Source organism: Erigeron canadensis, chromosome 5, assembly GCF_010389155.1.
Source record: "Erigeron canadensis isolate Cc75 chromosome 5, C_canadensis_v1, whole genome shotgun sequence".
NCBI lineage: Eukaryota > Viridiplantae > Streptophyta > Magnoliopsida > Asterales > Asteraceae > Erigeron > Erigeron canadensis.
The window spans coordinates 39239348-39263198 of record NC_057765.1 but is presented as its reverse complement, the minus strand read 5'-3'; the positions used below and the strand labels follow the sequence as shown (position 1 = coordinate 39263198).

The 23851-nt window shown below is 34.4% G+C and overlaps 3 protein-coding genes, 1 long non-coding RNA gene and 1 pseudogene across 4 annotated transcripts; 2 read left to right on the top strand and 3 right to left on the bottom strand.

Moving 5' to 3' along the window:
• The first annotated feature begins 1882 nt into the window (after nucleotides 1-1882).
• On the top strand, nucleotides 1883-2911 carry LOC122601781 (vinorine synthase-like). Its single transcript, XM_043774519.1, has one exon. The coding sequence runs from the start codon at nucleotides 1883-1885 to the stop codon at nucleotides 2909-2911; it is 1029 nt and encodes a 342-aa protein (XP_043630454.1).
• Nucleotides 2912-3524: 613 nt separating this feature from the next.
• On the bottom strand, nucleotides 3525-6611 carry LOC122600285 (formin-like protein 3). Its single transcript, XM_043772987.1, has 3 exons — nucleotides 6353-6611; nucleotides 4484-4638; nucleotides 3525-3836 (listed from the first exon to the last, which is right to left on the bottom strand). The coding sequence occupies exons 1-3, from the start codon at nucleotides 6594-6596 to the stop codon at nucleotides 3819-3821; spliced, it is 417 nt and encodes a 138-aa protein (XP_043628922.1). The 5' UTR covers nucleotides 6597-6611; the 3' UTR covers nucleotides 3525-3818.
• Nucleotides 6612-11047: 4436 nt separating this feature from the next.
• LOC122598952 (pentatricopeptide repeat-containing protein At4g21065-like) lies at nucleotides 11048-13224 on the top strand. Its single transcript, XM_043771415.1, has one exon. It carries the CDS (start codon nucleotides 11361-11363, stop codon nucleotides 12810-12812), a length of 1452 nt encoding a protein of 483 aa, XP_043627350.1. The 5' UTR covers nucleotides 11048-11360; the 3' UTR covers nucleotides 12813-13224.
• Nucleotides 13225-14684: 1460 nt separating this feature from the next.
• Nucleotides 14685-16034, bottom strand: LOC122601780 (annotated as a pseudogene).
• A 3146-nt stretch (nucleotides 16035-19180) lies between these two features.
• LOC122598954 lies at nucleotides 19181-23181 on the bottom strand. The gene is made up of 6 exons (XR_006323799.1): nucleotides 22895-23181; nucleotides 22212-22293; nucleotides 21939-22114; nucleotides 21494-21604; nucleotides 19661-19887; nucleotides 19181-19579 (listed from the first exon to the last, which is right to left on the bottom strand). It is a non-coding gene; the product is annotated as an uncharacterized LOC122598954 (long non-coding RNA).
• Nucleotides 23182-23851: the final 670 nt, after the last annotated feature.

The following is a 23851-nucleotide window of genomic DNA, read 5'->3' as shown; positions in this document are numbered from 1 at the left end:
GATTTATATACAAAACTAATGCAATCCATCGATATAACTTAACAAGAGTGTAACACCATAAATTACATATAGAACATCTAATGGCAGATTAAAATTAAATGAGATTAAAATACTTATTAGTAGAAATGAAGATTTTTATCTTTTTTAAACCAAAAAAGAATATATAAAAAATTGCTATAATATATAAAAAATTGCTATGAATATTTTAAAAACGAAAGACAAAAAAATAATTTTCTAAGAATGATTACTTCGTTACAAATATTATCTAATAATTTATTACTTTGAAGCTAATTTTGGATACTCATTTAAAACGTTAGGAGATATTAATAGATGATATGAAGTTGAAGGATTAGTATTGACATTGACTAATTCTTAAGTCAAATAAGACATCATCATATTCATCTAAAGGCTTTCATTCAAAATTAAATTTCATCCAAGGGTTAAAATTTTTTCATTTTAGAATTTAGGTTCCTTTTTTAGTATTATTGTTAGATATATATATTTTATATAGATTTTATAATAGCTTTTTTATTATAGTATTTTTGTTGTTGTTGTAACAAAGAAAAAAAACAAAAACACGACACGGTGCCGTTAGCTTCTGTTTTTTTTTTACAAAGGAAATTTTACCTCAGACATATAATGTGTGCTAATTGCACAATGAATGATCCCGCACTAAGCGGATCTTAAATATCATTTCTCATCATACCACCTCTTTAATTGGAAGATATTGTCGAGTAAAACATACCAAGACTCGAACTCGAGACCTTAGAACAAACTCCCCGAGGCCCCGCATAACAAGTTTAGTAAAATAATACGTATTATACTAATTATGTTGTTGATGGTTTTGTCTAAGTTTTCTTTTGGTTCGATGCCATATTTGACTTTCAATCTCTTATCTTAATTAGGGATGGTACACTTTACAAATGATACTAGCCTACAAATCATCAAAATTTGGTACTGATTATTAACTCTTAATAATAATAATTAATTTTTTTATAACCATCGATGTTTTATATTAATTTGACCTTTAATTTAATTGGTATTGCAAGTATTAAAAAAACTTTTATGTGATATTTATTGATTTAAACTTTTATTTGATTTTTATAATTAATGTTTTAATCTTGATTCAATTTTAGTAATGTTTTGATTCACTCTTAATTGTATAGTATTGTCTGTTTCATACATGGCTCGCTTGTCATATAACTTTAGTCATAAATAGATAGCCACACTAAGTAAATGTTAGAGATGCATAACATTGTGGACTTTAGTAATTATGTGAAAAATACATTTTAACGTTAATTTTCAAACTTGTTGCTTATATGTGTACTGTTCCAAAGGATATTAAAAGTATTTCGTGTTTGAATCTTAAAACCAACTACACTTAATTTGTATGCAAACGATTTAGGCCGCCAAAATTGATTCCGTTAAGGCTTCCGAAAAGGTTAAGCTGGCTCTCAAACTACCAAGTAGATAATTATTTTTTTGTGTGAAGGTATGCTTTCGTTTAGCTCGCTTACAGGTTATGTAATTTTTAACAAAGTATTGTAAGTTTTTGTGTAACCTGTGATACATCATAAAATCTTTAGTAAATTTATTTTCTAAATGCAATGTATGCCGTACGGTTCTTGACATTTTGGATCTATTTGGGATGCTCTTTCGATCTAGCTAATTGATTTGCTTAGAGTTTATGACTTTAGTGTTGGGTGCTTCTAGTAAATTAAAAACGTGATTGTGGTGTTTGCCATTACATGTCATTATTAATCACTATATATACTTGAATGTATATCATACATTATAAAAGCCAGCATCCAATGAAAGAAGTATAACTCTTTGATTCTACCCCAAAGAACAATAAAAAAAAAAAACAATCTTTCATATGACGATGTCTCTAAGGTCATACGTTCATATTTCCATTCCCTTTGCTTCCTCTATGAAAATACATCGAGTAAAAGTTGTTATGGCAATGAAGGTCGAAATTCAATCAAGAAAATTGATAAAACCATCTGTTTCAACTCCCTCTGCTCTTCGTCAATATAAACTAAGCATCATCGATGAACTTTCCCCCGAGATGAACATACCTCTTGTTCTTTTTTTCCCTCCTAATCTTCATACTAGCCAAGAACCCATTGCCCAACTCAAGGAATCGTTAAAGGAAGCCCTGACACCTTTTTACCCTTTTGCAGGTAGCTATATGGAGAACATTTCCACAATTGACTGTAATGATCAAGGTGTCGAGTTTATTCAAGCGCGAGCTGATATAACAATCAAAGAGATTCTTGATCACAAATTGGATCCCCATACAGTCAACCAATTGAGCCCCTCCAAATTACTGGGCTCAAATGTTACTAATGCGATGCTTGCTACTCAGGTCACCATGTTCCAGTGTGGAGGTTTAGCACTCAGTGTAAGTATTGCACATAGGATTGGTGACGCCTCTGCTATGAACTCATTCCTTACTCAATGGGCTACCCTGAGTCGAAAAAACATCAAGGTTGAATCCTGTGGCACTGATTTCACATCATCCTTATTGTTTCCGGCTCAAGGTTTACCTTCCATTGAGGTAGGCTTTGCCAAGTTACCAATCAATGATGAATATGTCACAAAGAGATTGTCATTCAATGCTAATGGAATATCAAACATGAAAGCCAAGGTTATGCGTAATGGAGATAGCAACACACGTCAGTTGTTTAAGGTACAGTTGGTGTCGGCACTCATATGGAAAACTTTCAGTGATGTAGATTATGCAATTCATGGTCATCCAAGAGATTCCATCTTACTTCAATCGTTAGCACTTAGGCAAAAGGGGGAAAAACTTGCATCCATGAAAGCTAAAATTTCATTAGGGAATCATTGGGGGCCAATAATCACTAGGTGTGACGCTACCAAAACGGTCAAGGAGCCTGAAGAGTGATAGGCATGTCGTCGGATTCTGTCATGAAAACCATTAGAAACAATGCAAAAGTAGGCCGTGATAGCAAAGCAAGGAAAGAAATGCTAGTAAAGTCATTCTCTGATGTCACCAGCATTCCTGATACAACAAACGTCATATGGATGGTTAGCTGGTGTAAATTCCCATTCTATGATATCGATTTTGGTTTTGGAAAACCCATATGGGTCAGTTCTGGAGGTCTGCCATTCAAGAGGGGTATGTTCTTATTCGATGATGCCCAAGGTAATGGAGTGGAAGCATACGTGACCATGGGAGTAAAAGACGTCCCTTATTTTAAACAAGATGAAGACATCAAAGCGTTTTCTGTTTGAATATAGATAGGCCAGTATTGAAACATGAAATCTAGATATGGTCATGATATCACTTGTACCAGTGACCAACTAATATAATTCATAATAAGGTCTTTAAATCCACTATATATAATTGAAACAAGACACTGCTATCTATTCAGATCACTTGACGGGTTCATAAGGTTGATACAGAAAACACAGTTTTCATATAAAGTGACAGAAGTTAAAGTTTTCAGCCAAAGGACATGGTTTTCCAAGAAGTTGGAAGCCCAAATTAAACCAAATTTGACAAACACTATATGTAAACTATTTCCAGGCCAATACAATGAGCAAATACATCAAATCAAACCATATCCGGTTTAATGTTTTGAAACCGTCAAAGTCAGAAGAATCAGCAAAATAAGCCCATGTGTTGCTTACAGTGGCTGGTGTCATTACAATTATCAAGAATGCAAACATCTCTAAGCATATGGAATGTTGAATTCAGATTCAACCACATATTTATGGACAAAAGTTTGGAAACAAGAAAAAAAGATAGGTCTTGTGAGGTCTTCTCTTTCATGAAATCTTCGTCAAATTCATAAGCAGCCTCCCAACTACCAAAATATGAAGAAAGTAAGAAATACAAGTGCAGTTATCATTAATATGTTACCACACATAAATTTGCTAAATTTAGGTGATTTAGTTGGGAAAATCTGGCTGGTGGGAGTTCATAAGTTGGCTCACTAAATGACTTGGCAAGCCTGAACCAGCCAGGCAAAGCTCAATGTCCCTAACACAGATTAGGTTTGATTGCTCACTGAGGCAAACGCAAACCATGCCTCAGGAAGGCATAGTATAACTTATTATTATATAATTTACTAGTCATTAGTTTACACAAGGCTTCTACTTGTCACGTTTTAGCAATGGTAAACTAAGTAATTTGCTTTAAAAATATTGTTTCTAAATGTAATAGGGGACGTCTGAACAGGTCCATAGCTCAAGCCTATACGATTCCATAAACCCAGGGCTTTAGAGTTTAGTATCTAAGCCAAGTTGTGGTCAGGCTCAAACTATAAACTTCTTGAGACTAAGCATAAATACATAATGAGAAGAACAGTCGCTCACTGGGTGATACACTTTACAAGAATAGATCATGTAGAGCTAAGAATATATATATTTCAAGCACAATGCTAAGCTCAAGGATTCACATAACAAGTATAAAAAAGTAACTGGAAATAAAATATATATATATATTGCTTACCATAATAGCATCAATCTCTTCTTGAGTCATCGGTGTTCTTTTGGGTTGAAGAGAAGCTTTCCCCCCTAAAGTTTTTTCAGATGGGGCAGACCTAGAAAAAAATGTGGAAGGTACCTCATTGGTAGCAGGTGTTGCTTTGGTCTGAGTCACAGAACCTGCAAGATGAACCACGTGGACATGAAGCAAATATTCATACTTAAAATATACTAAAGAAAAAAAAAAGCTATGCAACACCACAAAATGTTTAATAGTTGTCTGCTGAAGCTAACAAGTGCTATTCTGCAAAACTTTGTAGTGACTAAATCTATCAAAAAAGTAAATAAGGCAGTATCGTCCCGCATCACCTAGACTGAGATAAGCATTTTGTTTATGTAAAGGTTTTGTATTCACAAAATTCTTAATACATACATTAAAAGATGTCATCGAACCCCAAAAGCTAACGAAAGCAGACATAATGTTGTTTCACTTAAAAGAATCCAAACACCATGAATCCTTGGCTTTTTGAGGGTTGTAAAGTTCATTCCTTGGTTTAGAGGAGCACACTAGACGCTAGGCTATCTTCAAAAGTCAAAACGCCTCAACCTACTCTAGGGGGTAACCTTAGGAGAGATGGCTCAAATGCACAGCTCAGTGGCTCTTTTTAGTGAGGTGCACTTACATTTTTGTAACTCGTGGTTTCTTCACGATATTAGTGGGTTTGTATTAGGCTTTTCTAATGAGATTCCCTTAAGCTTTTCATAAGCCTGCTTGCTGAAAATAACCTAATGAAGTTCTGTATCCCCTCCAAATGGAATTTGGATACTTTTGGTATATAAGTGACATATTTTAATTGCTTTGTCATGTAAAAGTGATTTATAAGTACTTTCAAGTATCTAAATAACAGGGAAGTGATTAAATGTCGACGTATTTTTGTAGTAAAAAAAAAAAATCTGATATACACAAGACTTCCACCAAGCCCTTATAAACTAGGAACGGCTAACACTTTTTAAACTAGAGTTAATTCCGTTTTCAACTAGCTTGTGTCCCTAAACTGAACACATAACCTCCAACAATGCAAAATCTTTATCGCTTATCCAAAGTTCATTTACACAGCATATCTACCATTTTAAACTACCAAGAAAATCCCTTCCTTGCAGTGAGTCACTTTTCAGTTGTACACTTTCTATAAACAATGGTTCGACAAATTATCAAAATGTATAAAACAAATCTCTTCTTTTTCAGTGTATCGCCCAACATAGTAGATTCTCCTAACCGTATGACAACCATTTTACAGGAAAAGTAACTATTCATTATTATTTTAAGATTAAAAAAAACAACGTAAAGAGCGCAAGAGAAAGGAATATGTGCTAATTGTGACAGAAACCGGCTACTGCCGAAGCCTGTTTATCGAACAACTATTGTAGAAGTAAGTAAGCACCCAATGCCGTCTTCCGCGGGTTTTGGGTAGGTTAAGATGTAGACAGTCTTACCCTTACCAACGACGGTGTAGAGAGGTTCTATAGAACCCTTGAACTCTGTCTCTAGAGGCAAGAATGTTAACCATTTATCCAACCTTGCTAGTTTTTTATCAAACAACTATTCATTCTGATATTTAGATAAGCATTTTTCTTCATTGCAATTACTATCTATTGTTACCGGTTTCATACGTATGTATAGTTATAGCTAAACTTACAATACTAATTATATATAAATTATGTCAAACGAATATAATTATCACAGATTTTAAATCTAGATACACCAATTAAATGTAACATAAAATGGATAACCGACAGATTATCTATATCAATTGGTCCCATAAGCCAACATGAGAAAAGATATATTGCGTAACATTAAAATATAAATATATATATATATATGATAAAAGCAAACCAGAAGAAGAAGAAGGTTTGGGATGACGCTGAGGAAACTTGATCCGGGGGATGTGTTTCAAAGCTTGAGATGCTCCGCCCATTGTTCGATTGATCGGCGGCGACGGTGACGGTGGTGGTGACGGCGGCGTACGGGAAGATGGAATAATCTGCGGTGGCTGACGGGATTTCGAGACGGAAGAGGGCGACTTTATTTGTTTATAGAATGATGACAAAAGATTATTGCATTTGTTCATTATTCCCATTTTGTTTTCTTTTTTAATTAATTAATACATTACCTTAAACAGAGACAAAACATATACTCGTATAAAAATTTTACTCCGACAGTTTAGATTTTGTTTTCTATAAAATAAGTTTATATCAGCGGTTAAAGTTTACGAAAAACGTATGCTACGTATTACATTCACAAAAAGTTTTCTAAGACAGGATTTTTTTACTATAAAATATTCCTTTACTCCCATTTTCAAATTAAAAAAATTAGTTTGAACATGATTTAGTTGTCTTTAATAAATGTTTTTTCAAAAAAGTTATACAATTTTTATTAATTTGGTCTTTAATAAACTAATTTATGCCTTAAACCTTAAACTTTTATTATATTATATACTAGTCTTCAGGCCCGTCTATTGAACATATAGACTCAAAATAAGTATATTAAAAGTATATATCAAAATGATAAATAACAAAACAGGTGAAAAATAACAAAATCGAACAAAACAATTCTAAAAAAATAAACCCCTTTGTAGTAAAAAAAACATAATTCAACTACAATTGACAACAAACTAAATTAAAAGAAATAATAAATAACAATAACATAACAATTTAAGTCTAAGAGTCATACTTATGTAGAGTAGACCTAGTGGTTAGGGAAGCACTTTGTGACCTTAAAGTCTTAAATTGAAGCCCTATTTGGCAAAAAAAAAATAATTCCTTTAAGATACTCATTACCAATGAAGTCTAGACTTACATATGAAGTTTTAAAAACACGAGTCCGATCCTTCAGGATGCCTAAATCATGTGGGGATTAAGATGGAGATGTTGTACCGGTATCACATGACTCATACAAGATGAGTCGACGAATATATAATTGTGATACTGGGGTTCCCTCCATTTACGCTTTATTAAAGATTAAAATATACGATTTATAAACCTCACGTGTTATGGAAAATACGTATAGTCAATATTATGGTCTTCCTATCGACTTTTCCATGCGTGAACCGAAGAAATTACTACATATATACGTCAATCAGAAGAATATAAAATATATATAACTTCAAAAAGTTGGGAAATGGAAATAATAAATTTGTTTTATTGCTCTTCCATCCCTATCGATCTTTGGTTTCATGTGAATCATTTTGACAAGGTCAAAGTGAATATTCTTCAAAGTTTTACGTGGTCTATTGATCCAGTTTTTATGTTAGAAAAGATTAATTTAATAAAAAATGCTTTCAATAATCAAAACCATTATTTGTTGTTTTGATAGTTTAAAAGAAATACGGTTTTCTTTTGTTTGATGTAGATAACATCTGCTTAAAATTTTGCATATATTGATTTTTTTGGGATAACGTGTTAGTGGTTTGAACCCTAACAGTGACATCCAAACGGGTATTATGCTAAAGGTTGGAACACGAAGACACCACTAAAGACCAAGGGTGTGATAACACGCCCTCACGCGTTTGAAGTAATCAATCTCCGAAACCATGATGAACTAAGATTCGACTCCTGTTCATTAAGCCAACAGCCCCTCTCCATAACCCCAAATAAGGTTCCAGGTGGCCACTTGATCTAAGACCACACAATTAGCAAATACTAATTTTATTGTAACGTTTAAATGTAGACATATATATTTAAAAAAAAAAACTTCTCCATTTTAAACTTCAAATGCAATCGCATGACAAAATAAGAGGCTGAATAAAACATACATAAAAGTAATGTGTGATTTTTTCTTAAAATATTACCCACTGTATTCTATGTAGAAATTAACAAGTTATGAAGTTACTAGTAAATGACATGTCTTAGTTTCTTAGTAGATTTTAATCCCCTATTTCGGAAGAACCAAGTTTGAGTCTAAAGGTCAAAATCATTCTCTAATATGTTTTTGTGTTTTTGGACGAACTATTATGAGATTTTTCTTCCTAATATGTATTGGTTAGTCGACTTTTAAGTTGGACCCGGTAAAAAAAAAATAGTTTAGTAGACCTTCAAAAGTTATAGACTTATTTGTTACTCAAAATTTAGCCCCGTAACACACTCAAGGTAAATAGAGTCCAATTGGCCTACTTATATATGTAGAAGATGTAGATCAAGGATAAGGATAGCCTTTTTATTCTTCACACTTTAACAGCCATTTTCAAACACGTACTCTATCTTGATCTCTCCTTCACAACATAACTACCAAGATGTTTGGCTTCTTGAGCTTGAATTCCCGTACACTTCGGTATAGGAAGAATAGTACTAAAGGTTCAGAGTATGTAGATATAGATGTGAAATCCAAAATTGGTGTTGTTAAAGATGCCACTAAACCACTATATTCGGATATGAAGCTCGTGGACCACAAGTCTGGAAGCAATTTAAGAAAAATATTAGTAGTTCAATGAGGGATAAAGTGGTGATGACGAAAGAAGAAGCGATTATGCTACCTTCAAAATGTGACAATGGAGGAATTCTTAGTTTCCAAGACACCACGATGGAGCTCAAGCAAATCCCTCCTAGCCGTGTTTCACTAGTTCGTCCCTGTGATCCTCTTAGAGAAGTGGTGCTTGAGAGCATACCCGAAGAGCACTAGAACAATTGATACATATATAAAGTCTTTCATTACTAAGATACCATAAACAACTTTTTTACTGCATATATAACTATGCATAACACAAGTGAGTATCTTTAATCATCAATGTTGTTAGATCAACAAACTAGACTTGCAAATATATAGGTAATTAAGGTTCATGTGAGACCGATTCACATATGAACATAAACAATTTTAAGTATAACTTGATCGGTTTATATGTGAGCTAATTTATTTACATTATATCATTCACATATGAACATCAAGTTATTATTTAAAATTTCATATGGTTCTATTTTATGTGTTACTGAAAAATAAGATTTCCACGGTACTCGTATTTACTCTTGTTTTAAATTTATTTTATTTATTCCTTTTCACAACATTGCCTCGAACCCCACAAGTAGATTATTGACCGTTGTAATTTGACAACTTGTAACGACTTGCTTAACAGCTCCAGTAGAGACCACTAAAAGGGGCGCAGCCCCTAGAATCCTAATCTTTGCGTGAGATAATCACAATATATATGTAGCCTAAATAATTACATACCTAAACTATGTCATATCCTTACATATAGTAAATCTTTGACTAATAACAATTTTTTCTTTCTCTTTTATGTTATGAACTTATCATCGGCAACATTTGTTTTTCCTTGTAATCTTGTTTAAATTCTTTGAAAAGGTCAGCCAATATGTTACGTTAAACCAAATTACAGTTCCAACTTTTATGTAATTGTCTCCATCTATATATTTGACTAATAAAATGACATTACGAACAAAATAGACTAAAATTTTGGGATTGAGTACTGTTTTTGTTGATAACACGGATTAAATCATAGAATAGTAGACACGTATGGAGAATGGTTACCAACTAAATGAAACTACATACTTTGTACTCATTAATTTTTCACGAAAGAATCAACTCGTTGCTACAAGTCTACAACATAACTTAAAAAGCTGGAAACCGTAAGTCACAACCTAAGAACAAAGTATACATGAAGTGCTACAATACCTTTATATATGGTATCTAGTGAAAGCTAATTACTGCTAAAATTAAAGAAAAAGGAATATATGTAAAACACACAAATAAAAAAAACATCAAGTAGTTTGCAAAAAACCTACTTACACAATACAGAATTCCGAGTGTAAGTTAGGTATGAAACCTTACAAATCAATATAATAAATAAATTTATTGTATAATATATTGATGACACAATTTTTTAGTTTAATGATTCACAATGTTAATGCGAATGATTTCACACCTAAGTTTGGTGATGATGATAGTGTCAGCGTATTATGGATGTAAAAAGGTAGTATGGTTATTTTCAAAAATTAAGTGGTAAATATTGTTTATTTCTAACTTTTTTGTTCCAAAAAAAGGTAGATTTTATAAATTAGTTTCGTTAAGTGTATACTGAAAATTGCTCATAGAATAATGTTATTTATATTAAATTAATATACGAGTTCATTTTTTATAAGAAAATGATAAATCCTTCTAGATATTAGCTTAAAAATCCTCCTAAAATTATAAGAAGGTGATATGTGTTATCCATTAATTGCTCATAACATAGTGTCCGCGCATTGTGACGGCTAGAAGGTGAGGACAATAGAAAAGAGAGGCGGCGGTGGAGATCGAGGGAGTTGGTGGAGAAGGAGAGCGTGCAATTATTAGAGAGAATGGGGAAAGGGGTATATAAGACTGGGGTATAAGGAGCATTATGAGAATACTGAAAAAATTATTTTTCTAAAAATACAAAAGCCAATATCTTTATAGAGAAGTATAGATTCTTTTTATCCAGATTTTATAATGCATGTATTGTTGTGGATGGCTAAATGTTATTGATATATTACTTCCCATTTATAAAAAGTGTCGGGTCAAATAAAATCTGTATGGGTGAGAGTGATCGATGATGTACTCAGAGCAGCAGCAACAAGGCCGGTCCATAATCAAACAATGCATAGCTTTACTACACTCATGTGCCACGTCGACTCCCAAACTCAAACAAATCCACGCTTTTTCCATCAAACACGGAGTCCCTGTCACCAACCCAGATTTAGCCAAACACCTTTTATTCACTCTACTCTCTTTACCATCATCATCTGCGCCAATATTATCATATGCCCACAAAATCTTTACCCAAATTCATAACCCATATGTATTTACTTGGAACACAATCATCAGAGGCTTTGCAGACAGCCAAAACCCGAAACCCGGAATCGATATATATCGTAAAATGAGGGTACTTGGGGTCCAGCCCGATAATCATACTTACCCGTTTGTGTTAAAAGCTGTTGCTAAGATGATTGATGTTAGAGAAGGGGAGATGGTTCATGAGGTGGTGGTGAAGAATGGTTTTGGTGAGTTGGTTTTTGTGAAAAATGGGTTGGTGCATATGTATGCTGTGTGTGGACAGGTTGAGAATGCGAATAAGGTGTTTGATGAAATGTCTGTGAGAAATTTGGTGACTTGGAATTCGGTGATTAATGGGTTTGTTTTGAATGGGAGGCCGAATGAGACGTTGAGGGTTTTTAGGGAAATGGTTGAGGATGGGGTGGAGCCGGATGGTTTTAGTTTGGTTAGTTTGTTGACGGCGTGTGCAGAGCTTGGTGCGTTGGCGTTGGGTAAGCGGGTTCATGGTTACATGTTTAAAGTTGGATTTGTTGAGAATTTGCATGCTGTTAATGCGCTTTTGGATCTTTATGCGAAAACTGGAAACATTGTGGATGCGAAAAAGGTTTTTGATGAAATGAAGGAGAATAGTGTTGTGTCGTGGACTGCGCTTATTGTTGGTTTGGCTGTGAATGGATATGGTATTGAGGCGATTAATCTTTTCAAGGAGTTGGAAAGGCGAGGGTTGACACCGAGTGAGATTACTTTTGTAGGGGTGTTATATGCTTGTAGTCATTGTGGGATGGTCGATGAAGGGTTTGCGTATTTCAAAAGAATGAAAGAGGAGTTTAAGATTGAGCCTAGAATAGAACATTATGGATGTATGGTTGATATGTTGGGGAGAGTGGGTCGTGTACAACAAGCTTATGATTACATTATTGACATGCCGTTGCAGCCGAATGCAGTTATCTGGAGGACCTTACTTGGAGCATGCACAATACATAAGCGTACGGATTTAGCAGAGGTAGCTCGAGCACAGCTGATACAATTAGAACCTAAACACAGTGGAGATTATGTTTTGTTATCAAACCTCTATGCTTCTGAAAGACGTTGGACTGATGTGTCAAAAGTGAGACAAACAATGTTACAAGAAGGGATACAAAAGTCTCCTGGCCATAGCCTCGTTGAGTTAGGAAATCGGGTCTACCAATTCACCATGGGTGACACATCTCATCCACAAAGTGAAGATATCTATTTGAAATTGAGAGAGATCACAAAGTTGTTGAGGCTACAAGGTTATATGCCTCACGTTTCAAATGTGCTTGCGGACATAGAAGAAGAGGAGAAGGAGACTGCTTTATCGTATCATAGTGAGAAAATAGCAATTGCATTTATGCTTATCAACACACCGAATGGAGCTCCTATGACAGTTATGAAGAACTTGAGGGTATGTGCTGATTGTCACCTTGTGATAAAACTCATTTCAAAGGTTTTTAAGCGAGAAATTGTGGTAAGGGATAGAAGCCGGTTTCACCATTTTAAGGATGGATCTTGCACTTGCAAAGATTATTGGTAAGTAGACAGTAGGAAGTTTATAATAACCAAAATTCACCTGGAGGGTCATGTGAATCAACATTTTGGATAGGCATGTGGGAAGATGATTAAAGGCATCCAGAGAAGAAAAGAAGTAGAATTTGTTCTAGTTTTGTTAAATTTTTGACAAAGTAGAGTAATAGTTCTACATCAAATCCATCATAGTCAGTGTCTAAATACACAGACTCGGAAATTAAGAGTCATAGTGTAAGTTCTTAAGTTGCATTAGAGTTATAAACATGGTCCCTGGACTGTCTTTACCTCTGGTTTAAGTTATTTTCCCTGCTACTGTAATCCTCAAACAGAAGTGGTGCTTGAGAGCACTCCCGAAGAGCACTAGAACAATATATATAGTCTTTCATTACTAAAATACTATAAAGAACTTTTTTACTGCATAAATACTTATTAATTGATATTTACAAGCCAATATTCAAATATTCTGCATATCTGAAGCTTCATTGACAATATATCTTTTTGAATTGTATTGTCACTTATCAAAAACAACTCGACTTTCTAGATTTGGTGTACATACAAAGATGACATGCTAGATTTTGGACACAAACCATGGTCAGTACTCGGTACTAATCTACAACAGGGAACTTGTTATGTGCAGAAGCTGTATCAAGTGTTGTAAAAATCGCAGAAGATTCAACAACATAGGCAGCTGTGAAATCACTCCAAAGAATTGTTGCAGGGTCTCTAAGCAGGTGATGTTCAGGAAGTTAGTAATTATAAGTGCATAAATTAAAGGTAACCGCTTGCTTGCTTCAGTAGCATCAAGCACATAGTTATTGTTGTCTGCTCCCATTAGGCATTTCTCTAGTAACATCATAGAATTGATGTAGTTAACCAAGATACACAATATAGCATAAGCATAAGCCACGGAAAAGTATATACATATATTATTACGTTTACCTTTAAAGAGTATATAAAAGAAGACATAAGCATAACATTGATGTACTACTGCACGTCTGCACGATCATATAAACAAATAGTTCTAAGTTAATGGACCAGATTATGGCTGGTCTCTTTCAATTTGGTTTGCAATAGAAGTATTAAGATTTTGTAACTTTAGATGTGCTGTTTAATTGAATCTCTAGACAATATATGTAATTGCTTCCATTTTGTTAGCCCATCTGATGTTATAAAAGATGACATAAGATATATGCACTCAGGCACTCACTCCTCAGCTAGTTACTCAGTTTCACCTGTCTCACTGGGTCCCATTTGATTCTGGGTCAGTTACTCAGTTTCGCTTGTCTCACTGGGCCGACGGCACTAGTTACTCAGGACGTTTTCATCCTCGCCGTCTGTTGGTGCATTTGCCATAACAGGAACATTATCTGCTTCAACAACAACAAAACAAGTAGTGCTAAATTAATGGACCAGACTATGGCTGGTCTCTTTCAATTGGGTTTGCAATAGAAGCTTATTAGTAGAAATTAAACAATATATGTAATTACGAATTTAATAAAATTACATCATAGAAGAAAAAGAGATATATGCACTCAGCTATATATATTTTAAAGTCTTTTATTTAGTAATATATGTAGGCTACACAAAGAGGGTAGCCACTCCTCTTTGACATCTCCCCTCACCAGCACCTAAAACATAGATAAATATATAAACCAAAAGTTGGGTTTGTTTCATTGAGAAAAAAACAGTTAAAAAAAAACCTATTCTCAGAAACAAACCAGGGTTACGAACTAGTAATACTCTGAAGGGGTAAATCTAAAGAGATTCTAAGTTAATACACTTGGTAAGAAACTCTATTAGACTATTTTCTATACCACTCTTCGGTATCTAGCTAAACACACTTGTAAACACAAAAACAAGAGGGGAGATTTTCACCATACTAAACTTCGCCCTTCAAAGCACAATGCGCCCCAATTGGGAATGCATCACTCTTAGTCTTCCTCAAGCCACTTCCGCTACCAACACGAAGGTTATTGCCATTGCCACTTTTGCATAACTGCAATAGCTCATTCGCGGCTACATCCATCTCCTTGTCACCTTTCAGCTTCAAATCAGCACCAAGTTTCTTAGCTTTTTCCCTCACAGCCTCCCCTGACTTACTCACAACCACCTATTGCACCACCGCAGCCACTGTCTCCCGGTTGAGATGCCCATTGTCTTCCCTAACCACCTCTACCCCAACACCAACCTCAACCGCCAACCGAGCATTGATTGGTTGGTCAAGCTACATTGGCATGGCTATTATTGGAACACCAAATTTCATAGCTTCCAAGACTGAACTCCAACCACAATGACTCACAAATCCACCCAAGTTTTTGTGTCCTAATATTTTTGCTTGTGGTGCCCATCCATCAACAATTAAGCCCCTATTTTTTACCCTTTCAGCAAAACCCAATGGCAAAGCTTCTGAAGCCTTTGTTTTGCTATCCTCCCCTTTTGGAAACCTAAGAACCCATATGAAATTCACATTGCTCATTTCCAACCCACATGCTATTTCTTTCATATCAACACTAGAAAGAAAATACTCACTCCCAAAAGAAACAAAAACGGTTGATCCAGTGGCTTTAGAATCAAGCCATTGGATCACCGCGTTTTGTTTCATGTCTACATCAGTAGGGTCTGCAACAAGTGGACCCACAGGCACAATCTTTTTATTAGTAAGGAAAGAAAGGTAATCAGCATACTTACCTTCGATTTCCTCAAAAGTTTTAACAAGAACAATACTTGAAGACTTACCAACACATTCCATGACACGATCTTTTTCCTTAGGGCGGACAGCTGGCCTCTTAGACTTGTGTCCATCCTCGTAAGTACGATAGAAAATCGTCGAAGAGAATGGAAACACAATGCCTTTATTAGTGGTGTTCAAGTATTGATGATACATTGAGGCAGCAGCACTAGTGGTGATGAAAACCACAGAAGGAATCCCAAGGGCAGCAGCCGCCATAGGAGCCCACGGCTGAATGATATCATAAATGAGCAAATCAGGTTTCAAGTGTTTACATTGGTTTGGTTGAGATTCTTGACAAAAATCGGCCAAATCGAACCATGCACAACCCTAATTTGTATCACGGGGGTTAACATGAATTATGTGAGACCGGTGGGCATTAATTCATGTTAACTTATGTTGTTGATGATGGGTAGAGACCACGGTACCGGGTGACGACTCGATGTACTTAGTGGCACTGGTATGGATCCATATGCAATTGATTGATTTGCTTAGGAACATTATCTAAGACCGGGTTGGCATTATGTTCTTAAGGCTATTGATGTGTTGGCCATGATATGCGTATATGTATATGGGTGTACTCACTAAGCCGTGGCGCTTATTGTTTAGTTGTTTCTATTTTTATAGGCAACCCTGAAGACCGAGACACTAAGAGAATTGATGTGTAATGGTGGTTTGGAGGTGATAGCATCTTAAAATGTATTTGTCATTATGGGTTAGTAATCCCTTATATCTTGTGATTTTGGTATTCATGTACGCCCACAACAATTAGATATTGACTCATTTTGTACGTATATATTTAACATAACCTTTCTAAGATGGTATATACCTTGAATTTTTAAATATTGTCTTTAAAATGATGATTTAAATTAGTAAATTAATAGATAAAAAGGATCTTAAATTGTGGGGCGTTACAGATCAAAATAAAATTTTAAAAGTTTTGTGCTTAAATTTAAGAAACCTAAAGTTTACTATTCATTTCCCATTGCTTTAATATAGAATTAATTAATTAATTAATTAATTAATTATAATAATAGATTGATGGATAGATATAAGAAACAACCAACCCCCAATCCATTTATCAATAAACCTACCGTCTTCATCCCATATTCCTATCTTCAAAGTTTATTATTCTACCAATCCATCATATAAATTTGCAAATGATACGACCAACAAGCAATATCAATCGCATAAAATTCTTGTTTATCTCATACACATAGCAAAACTTAATTCCACTCATAATCAGCAGCCGGCGGTGATGGTTGATAGCCGTAAGTTGTAAGAAGCAGCCACGGTGGTCATGGCTGGTGGCAACAGCTGCAGAGGGTTGGTGTTCAGTCGATCGATGAAGGAAAAAAAAAAATTGTTCATTGGCGGTGGAGCAGCGGCGGTGTTACGGTGCTTAGTGGCGGAAACAACTTTTCATGTTTTTGTCAATAAATTTATCAACATCAGAAGAACAATGTTTGGTGTTAAATGCGTCGATGATGTTCAACAGAAAGATAGAGGTTGGTTTGTAATTTTGTACAAAAGGGTTTTTTGTCTAAAAAAATGAATTCCATTGGAATTCAAACTTTCCATGAGATAAGTGGAGGAATTGTCAATTCTGTGTTTTGGAGAATTTGAAGGAAAGTTATAAATTCCAATTCCATAGTTTTTACTAACCAAAACACATGAAACTATGGAATTCAAATTCCAATTCCAATGAATTCCTAGGAATTCAGGGAACCAAACAGCCCTTGAGAAGGGAGATATATAACACGGATGAATGCAATAAATCAGATTTCACCACGTGCCTACGATATCTGTTCTTCCTATCTCTTCTCTCTCCCCTCAAAACCCCATCTTTTTTTCTCTTTAATAAACCCTAGATTAAATTACAAATCAAACCATTTTACCTTCAATCAATCAAACAAGAACAACATTTCCATCAAAATTGATCCCGTATCTTGAGAAGAGAATGGATCAGTTGCTTCAGTCGAATTTGTGAATCTCAAGTAATAGTACCAAGATATATAGGTGTTGATTTGTGATTTGTTTAAGACATTTTTCACTAGGAAGCTGTCAAATAAATAGGAGTATCTTCGTACTATTACTTAGGATTTATAACTACTCCGAAAGTCCGAATTTTTCATTAGAATTTCATTTCTTAATAAGATTTGTAAAAATGTAATGTTCTGCTTTGTAGATTGTGGGTAGATTGTCTACTGCACTTCTGTAGTTGTAATTTTTGCAACTTCATGCCATTCTACTTTGAGATGCAAGTTATATTTGTGTTTTCTAATATCATTTTAGACAACATTGATTTACAAATGTCATTCTGGGCCTTCTTCCTATGTCTATGTTAAAATTGATGTAAATTAGCAGTTTGTGTAGTTGTTCTTATGTTTTTGTACTATTGCAAACACATGGTCTGCAAATCATTTGATGCCCACTTCATGGAAAGATTTAGTTGATTATAGCTCTACGTTTAAGTACTAAAAGTTACACTCAATCCAAACTGGAATGCAAAATACTTCTGATATCTTTGCATTGCCTAATAAAACTCTGTATTTATAGTAGGGTTGTGCATGGTTCGATTTGATCGGTTTTTGTCAAGAATCTCAACCAAACCAATGTAAACGGTTTAACAATTTTTCGAACCAACCCGTCCAAATTGTTATACCAAACCTAACCAACCAAAACCAATTAACCAGTTTGGTTTGGTTCGGTTAAACGGTTATCATACTTATACTTTTGATAGACAAAATATTAAAGCTTCTAGTAATATCAAATTGCAAAAGTTTCACACATACTTGAAATGAAATATAAAGTATTGAAAAAAAATAAAAAAACTTTAAAGAAAAAGTAGAATTAATATTTCAGCTATATATACTCGACGGTGATTCATCATATTAGGGATATATAAATCATATTACTTAGCTTGGTAATTGATTGCTAAAAAGTATTTTAAGGATCGTATCCTTGAAAAATATAAGATAACAAAATTTGAATATAACAAAATTTGAATATTTACAAACTTTTGTCAAGCTAATAGTATATTACTTAGTAATTTATAGTATTGATTATATATATATATATATATAAACATATCATTAATATAAATAAATGGTCCGGTTTAGTTAAACCGGTTTAAAAAAAGTCTAAACCATGAACCAAACCATAAGAGCGGTTTATGAAAAAGACAAACCGACGGTCTAAGTTTTTGGTTTCAAATCCGATCAATCCGTCTAATTACTCTGGTTTAAACGGTTTAGCCGGTTTAAACCAGACCGTGCACATCCCTAATTTATAGTACTAATTACTAAAGTTTGTCTTGACAACCGCTTTTAGCTATCATCTATGGCAAGAGAGGAACTCAAGGCTATTTATTGGAACCAAACGATCAAGATTGCAATTGGGGAACCAATCATCAATACAGTGAGAATCAAGCAGTTAACTTGTAGAATCAATAACTGTAGAAGAACGGAAGAAAGCCTGCTCTAAAAGTGTTTTCCTTGGTCTCTATCGTCAAATTTATTATGTGACTCGTCTTGTCAATTGTATAGATATCCCTAGTCAATTTAATTGTCTTACTATTGTATGGATGCTTGCAAGAAAGAGACCAGCAAAGAATTCTCAAGCATAATGAAAAATTAGAACATAAATGATAAAACATTAAGAATATCATATAAAAGTTATAACTTCCCAGGTTACAAAACAAATATATTCATTTGAGAATTGACAATTATTTACACAAATTAAAAGTCACTCGTTTAAAAACTAAAAAACCATTTTAAAGGCCATATAATGAACAGATATAGTACTCCATATGCCATTCTAGATCACCACAAAATTTCTAAATCATCCCACTTGCAGCAAACAAATATAATACTCGTACTCCATATGCCATTCTAGATCACCATCCACTTGCATGAGCAGCTTTGACAAAAGCATTTTTAACGGCTTTCTCTACCCCATTCGGGAAATTAGAGTCCTCAAACGATAAACTCAAGAATGTTTCTTTTTGTAAATGAAGCAGCATCAACACCATGTCCATCAAATACCTGAGTTAATCAACTCGAATATTAGTTTTAAAAGGAAAACAATCACCAGACCCAAAAAATAAACAATCCACCACCATCCACCTGAATTAGTCTGTCGAAATATGTTTGTAACTTGGGGGAAGCATCTTCAATTGCTTTTGTTTTCTAGCTCCTTTTTTCAACTCGAACAGTTTGCCCGCAGTAAGATGGCGCAGAAACGAATCAACAACTAAAAAGCGTCGATACACAATGCATTAAGACATTGTAATGATCTCCTTTCCTTTAGTACACAATGTGACAGTGCCAAAAACATATCATAGTATTTGTATCTGTTAAATGAAATCATAAACAGTATCATTAGTGAGTTTACAAGACTTATTTTATTGTTCTTGAGCTCATCTAACAAAGTTTACATAACAGCAAGAGGCATTAGAAATCACTTACCGCTACTCTCATATAAATTCATCACGTTACTCTAGCCAATACATAAGTACTAAACTAATTAAGCCAGCCAAACCTCACATATTTTCATTCAAACATTACATCAAACCGTTGGTGTGCATTATAAACTTCAACTAGAACGGGCAATTTTAAACAAACAAATTAAGCCAAAGATAATCAAAGAATCAAAACTAATCGGCATACGCATTACGATAAAACAAATCATAAATTACTCTCACCGTTCATCTTATTGTTGATCATGGTCTGGCCATTTATCTTAATGTTGATCGTGATCTTACCATTCATCTAATTGTTGACCAAAACCCATCACTAATCCACCTATTTTTTGCCATCTCTACGTGGCAGGTGTGACAAGCACAAATGCTCTTATCAGCCTAAATACCCTCACAAACCCTTTAATATTCAAATGTACCTTAGTTATATAAAGAACCCCTTATACCTGTTACCCATCGAATAGTACAGAAACGAAAATATTACCACACTCGCAGCTTTATCGAATGGAAATAACCAAACAATTTCGAAAAGAAGTGAAACAAAAGAAGGGAACACAGAAAGTGTAGGACCAGAAATTCGACATTGTGAAAACGAACAATCCTCCCTAAAGCAAAACACATCCAAAAATCTTGTTTAATTGATTGAAGGAAAAATGGTTGGATTAACGGTGTTATACTCTTGATTTGTTTAATTTAGGATTTTGAGGAAGAGGGATTTTCACTTTTGAGGTCGGTTGAAGAGGAGAGAAGATGGAGTATTGGGTGGAGACTGGAGAGAAGAAAAGACACGTGGTGAGTTTTAATTGGGTGAATTAGTCCGTGTGATGTATACAAAGAAGTCACGGGTATAATGTCTAAATTGGTCAGATTTAAAAAACGAGTCTAATTTATAAAATAGGGTCTTAATTTTGTATATTCAAGTAATTTTCCCTTCAAATTATTGGATAATCCAGTCCACGTCATCACACGTCTCTAATCCATCATTTGTTTTTGTATAAAAACCTCTCAACTGACTCCATATTTTTCACTCACTCCCAAATATTACAATCTCACACACACAAACCAACTACTCTTTTCTATAAACTCCGGCAAATATAACCTCGCCGGAAAATGAATATTCCGGCAAACAAATATTACTCATCAAAGCGTCTCTCGAATGCGAAAGTTCCAGTCCATCGTCGTCACATTCTTCACGAAAGACACTAAAACAAGTTATTCTTTTCTTTTGTGAAACAAATCCAAAAAAGAAAAGGTATCAAAGTTTTGTTTAAGTATTAGTAACTTAATTCATAATCCAACAATATTTAACACGTAACGTGGCACTTCTGTTTATTTGGGGCGTAATTCATAACTTAATGCAGTTTGAGCCTGTATTGAAATTTAGCCACTTGAAATTAAAACAATTATCTCGTTACCTAGCACCCTGCTTGGTCACGCCTACAAAAACGTGTAAAATGGCTTGATGAAAAAAAGGGGTAACCTTGTTGGGATCTTGAAGATCAAATGCTTGATGGCTCAAAAGTTTCTAAACATTCTCCACATTCCCGGGAATATCCGATGATAATTGAAGCGCAAACCACTTGTTAACCTCCTAGAAAGCAGAAGAAAAACTCGCTTAAAGATGAGTCGAAAGATCAAAAATTATCCAATATGCAATTTTTGTGCATGAAACTTCCCCAATCATATCAAACAGAAACCTATATTATTATTGAGATAATGTTTCTTAATTGTGATAAATTTTTAACTTTTGGATGAAGACCGTTACGGGCCGAACCATAGGGACCCATCCAGTACAGTTCCTTTTTATTGTAATACTTATAACCTTGGTATAAACCCATAATTAAGCTTGTACATTTAACAAATCTGATATATGCGATAACAGAAAAAAGAAAGAAAACAAAAAGATTACAAGATAGAGACGCTACCAAGTAGTCATTCTGCCATTGGTTGTAGATATCTTCCAAAGCATCATCTCGGGCTTTACCCGGTTACTGGGCAATGGCGGCCAGAGCTGAAAACTGATCTGTCATATTTGTGGCAGTTTTGTATTCATGCAACACAATCTCGGTGATTTCTTGATCTTCAAGTGATGCAAGATAAGCTTTTTCAAAAAAGTCAAACCAACAAAGTTAGCACACTCATCCAAATAAAAATTTATAATAAAAATAAGTCAACCGGGTAGCAAATTAGTAAATTACCAAGGGCAGTGTTCTTTAAAGCACGTCTTACCATATTTGTCTGATTGAACTCATACTTCTCCGAGCTCCTATTCTCTTTCACCTGTTAAACAAGTCATTATTTATTGAAGTCGTATAGCTCTGGAAGGGTTTTTGTATATTTCATTGAATAAAAAGGAATTACAACCCAAAATATATAGAACGAAAACAAGAGATAAAAAGGAAACAAATAAAAGCCCTGTGAATAACGGGCTGTGAATAACGGGCTGTGAATGAGCTGTGTAAATTACGGGGATAATTGAGGCGAAGATAATGTACTCCAATATTATTTCAAGGTTCACTGAGAAACTGGCAATAGAGCAGGGTACTAAGGTGTGTTTCGGTGTCGGGTAAACCAAATTTCAGGCCAAAATGGATACTTTTGGAGTTTTGGCTCAGGTCGAGACGGCTGATTTTTTGAGTTAACCTTTTCATTTTTAGAAACAATTAGTGTTGTTAAAGGATAACAATTACTAAAATATTTTCAGATTTCTGAATTGATTTGGCAGACTTTTATGCATTTAAAATAAACCTGGGGAAACTTTTGACCAATTTGACCCATTTCCACTTAGGCAGGAAAACATTTCACTACAGCAATTCAGCCAATATAAGCAATCAAGTCAGAGCACAACCCTTGATATGGTTGCGGGTGGGGGGATTCATACCAGATGTAAAAACTCTTGCTTCAATTCAGAAGCAAGCTGCTTTCTAATAAATAATCGAGCGGCATGCACTGACTGCAGCAGGGTCGGCTACTTCCATCATGTTCATAATTTCACCTTCACCCCGAAGAGTGATTGCTTTTGCAATAAATTCCTACATTAATTGAATATATTAGCTGCTCAATTTTCTTGAATCCATAAGATAATGTGCAAAACAAGTATATATATATACCTATAACCATTAAAAAAATTAAGACATAAACAATCTGTCTTTCATCATGCCAAAACAAGTATATATGTGTGTATATATATATACATATATATTAAACAAAGAGTAAACAAATCAGAACCGTCACTGTGTAGAAGTTGTCCATCTGGAAGAGTAAAAATGAAGAGTATAGAGACAAAATCTTTAGATTTGTTATGAAGAGATAATGAAACATTGAAGAAAACAGAGATTAGTTCCAAACCTTAATGTAAGAGTGGGGCCTAACAGGGTGAGCCATTGGACATGCATCCTACAAAAGATAACAAATATACATATCAAGGTAATTATATATCTCAGAATCAATAAAAATGATGACACCATACTATTTAAAATAACCTGTGAAAATTGGTATATACGAAGCTTTGAAACGTCTCCAATTCCCTTGACTGTGCGGCTTCCCAAATCAGAAGAAAACTCCTGCAAACGTGTGAACTGCTTAACACTTATAGTGATTTCAGAACACTTTGTTGTGATAATTAGCAACAACCCCTTGTTCACGAAAAACGGTAAGACCTTCCTTCAAACTCAATTGGAACCAGTCCCGACATGTCACTCTACAAACAGACAAGTATATAGCAGTTATGAAGACTTTTAAAGATCAAAATCAGTTTCATATCATAAATCCAAACACCCACTAGAAGGAGTTGATCATATACCATAACAAGAGATTAGCAAAATCAGCATCATTAGCA

What these genes read in the sequence shown, in the direction of transcription:
- LOC122600285 (XM_043772987.1), bottom strand. Translation starts at nt 6,596, where the DNA reads ATGGGAATAATGAACAAATGCAATAATCTTTTGTCATCATTCTATAAA. An exon ending in CAAACCTTCTTCTTCTTCTG is followed by an intron (nt 4,639 to 6,352) that starts GTTTGCTTTTAT and finishes TTCATCTTGCAG; the next exon opens with GTTCTGTGACTCAGACCAAA.
- LOC122601781 (XM_043774519.1), top strand. Translation starts at nt 1,883, where the DNA reads ATGTCTCTAAGGTCATACGTTCATATTTCCATTCCCTTTGCTTCCTCT.
- LOC122598952 (XM_043771415.1), top strand. Translation starts at nt 11,361, where the DNA reads ATGAGGGTACTTGGGGTCCAGCCCGATAATCATACTTACCCGTTTGTG.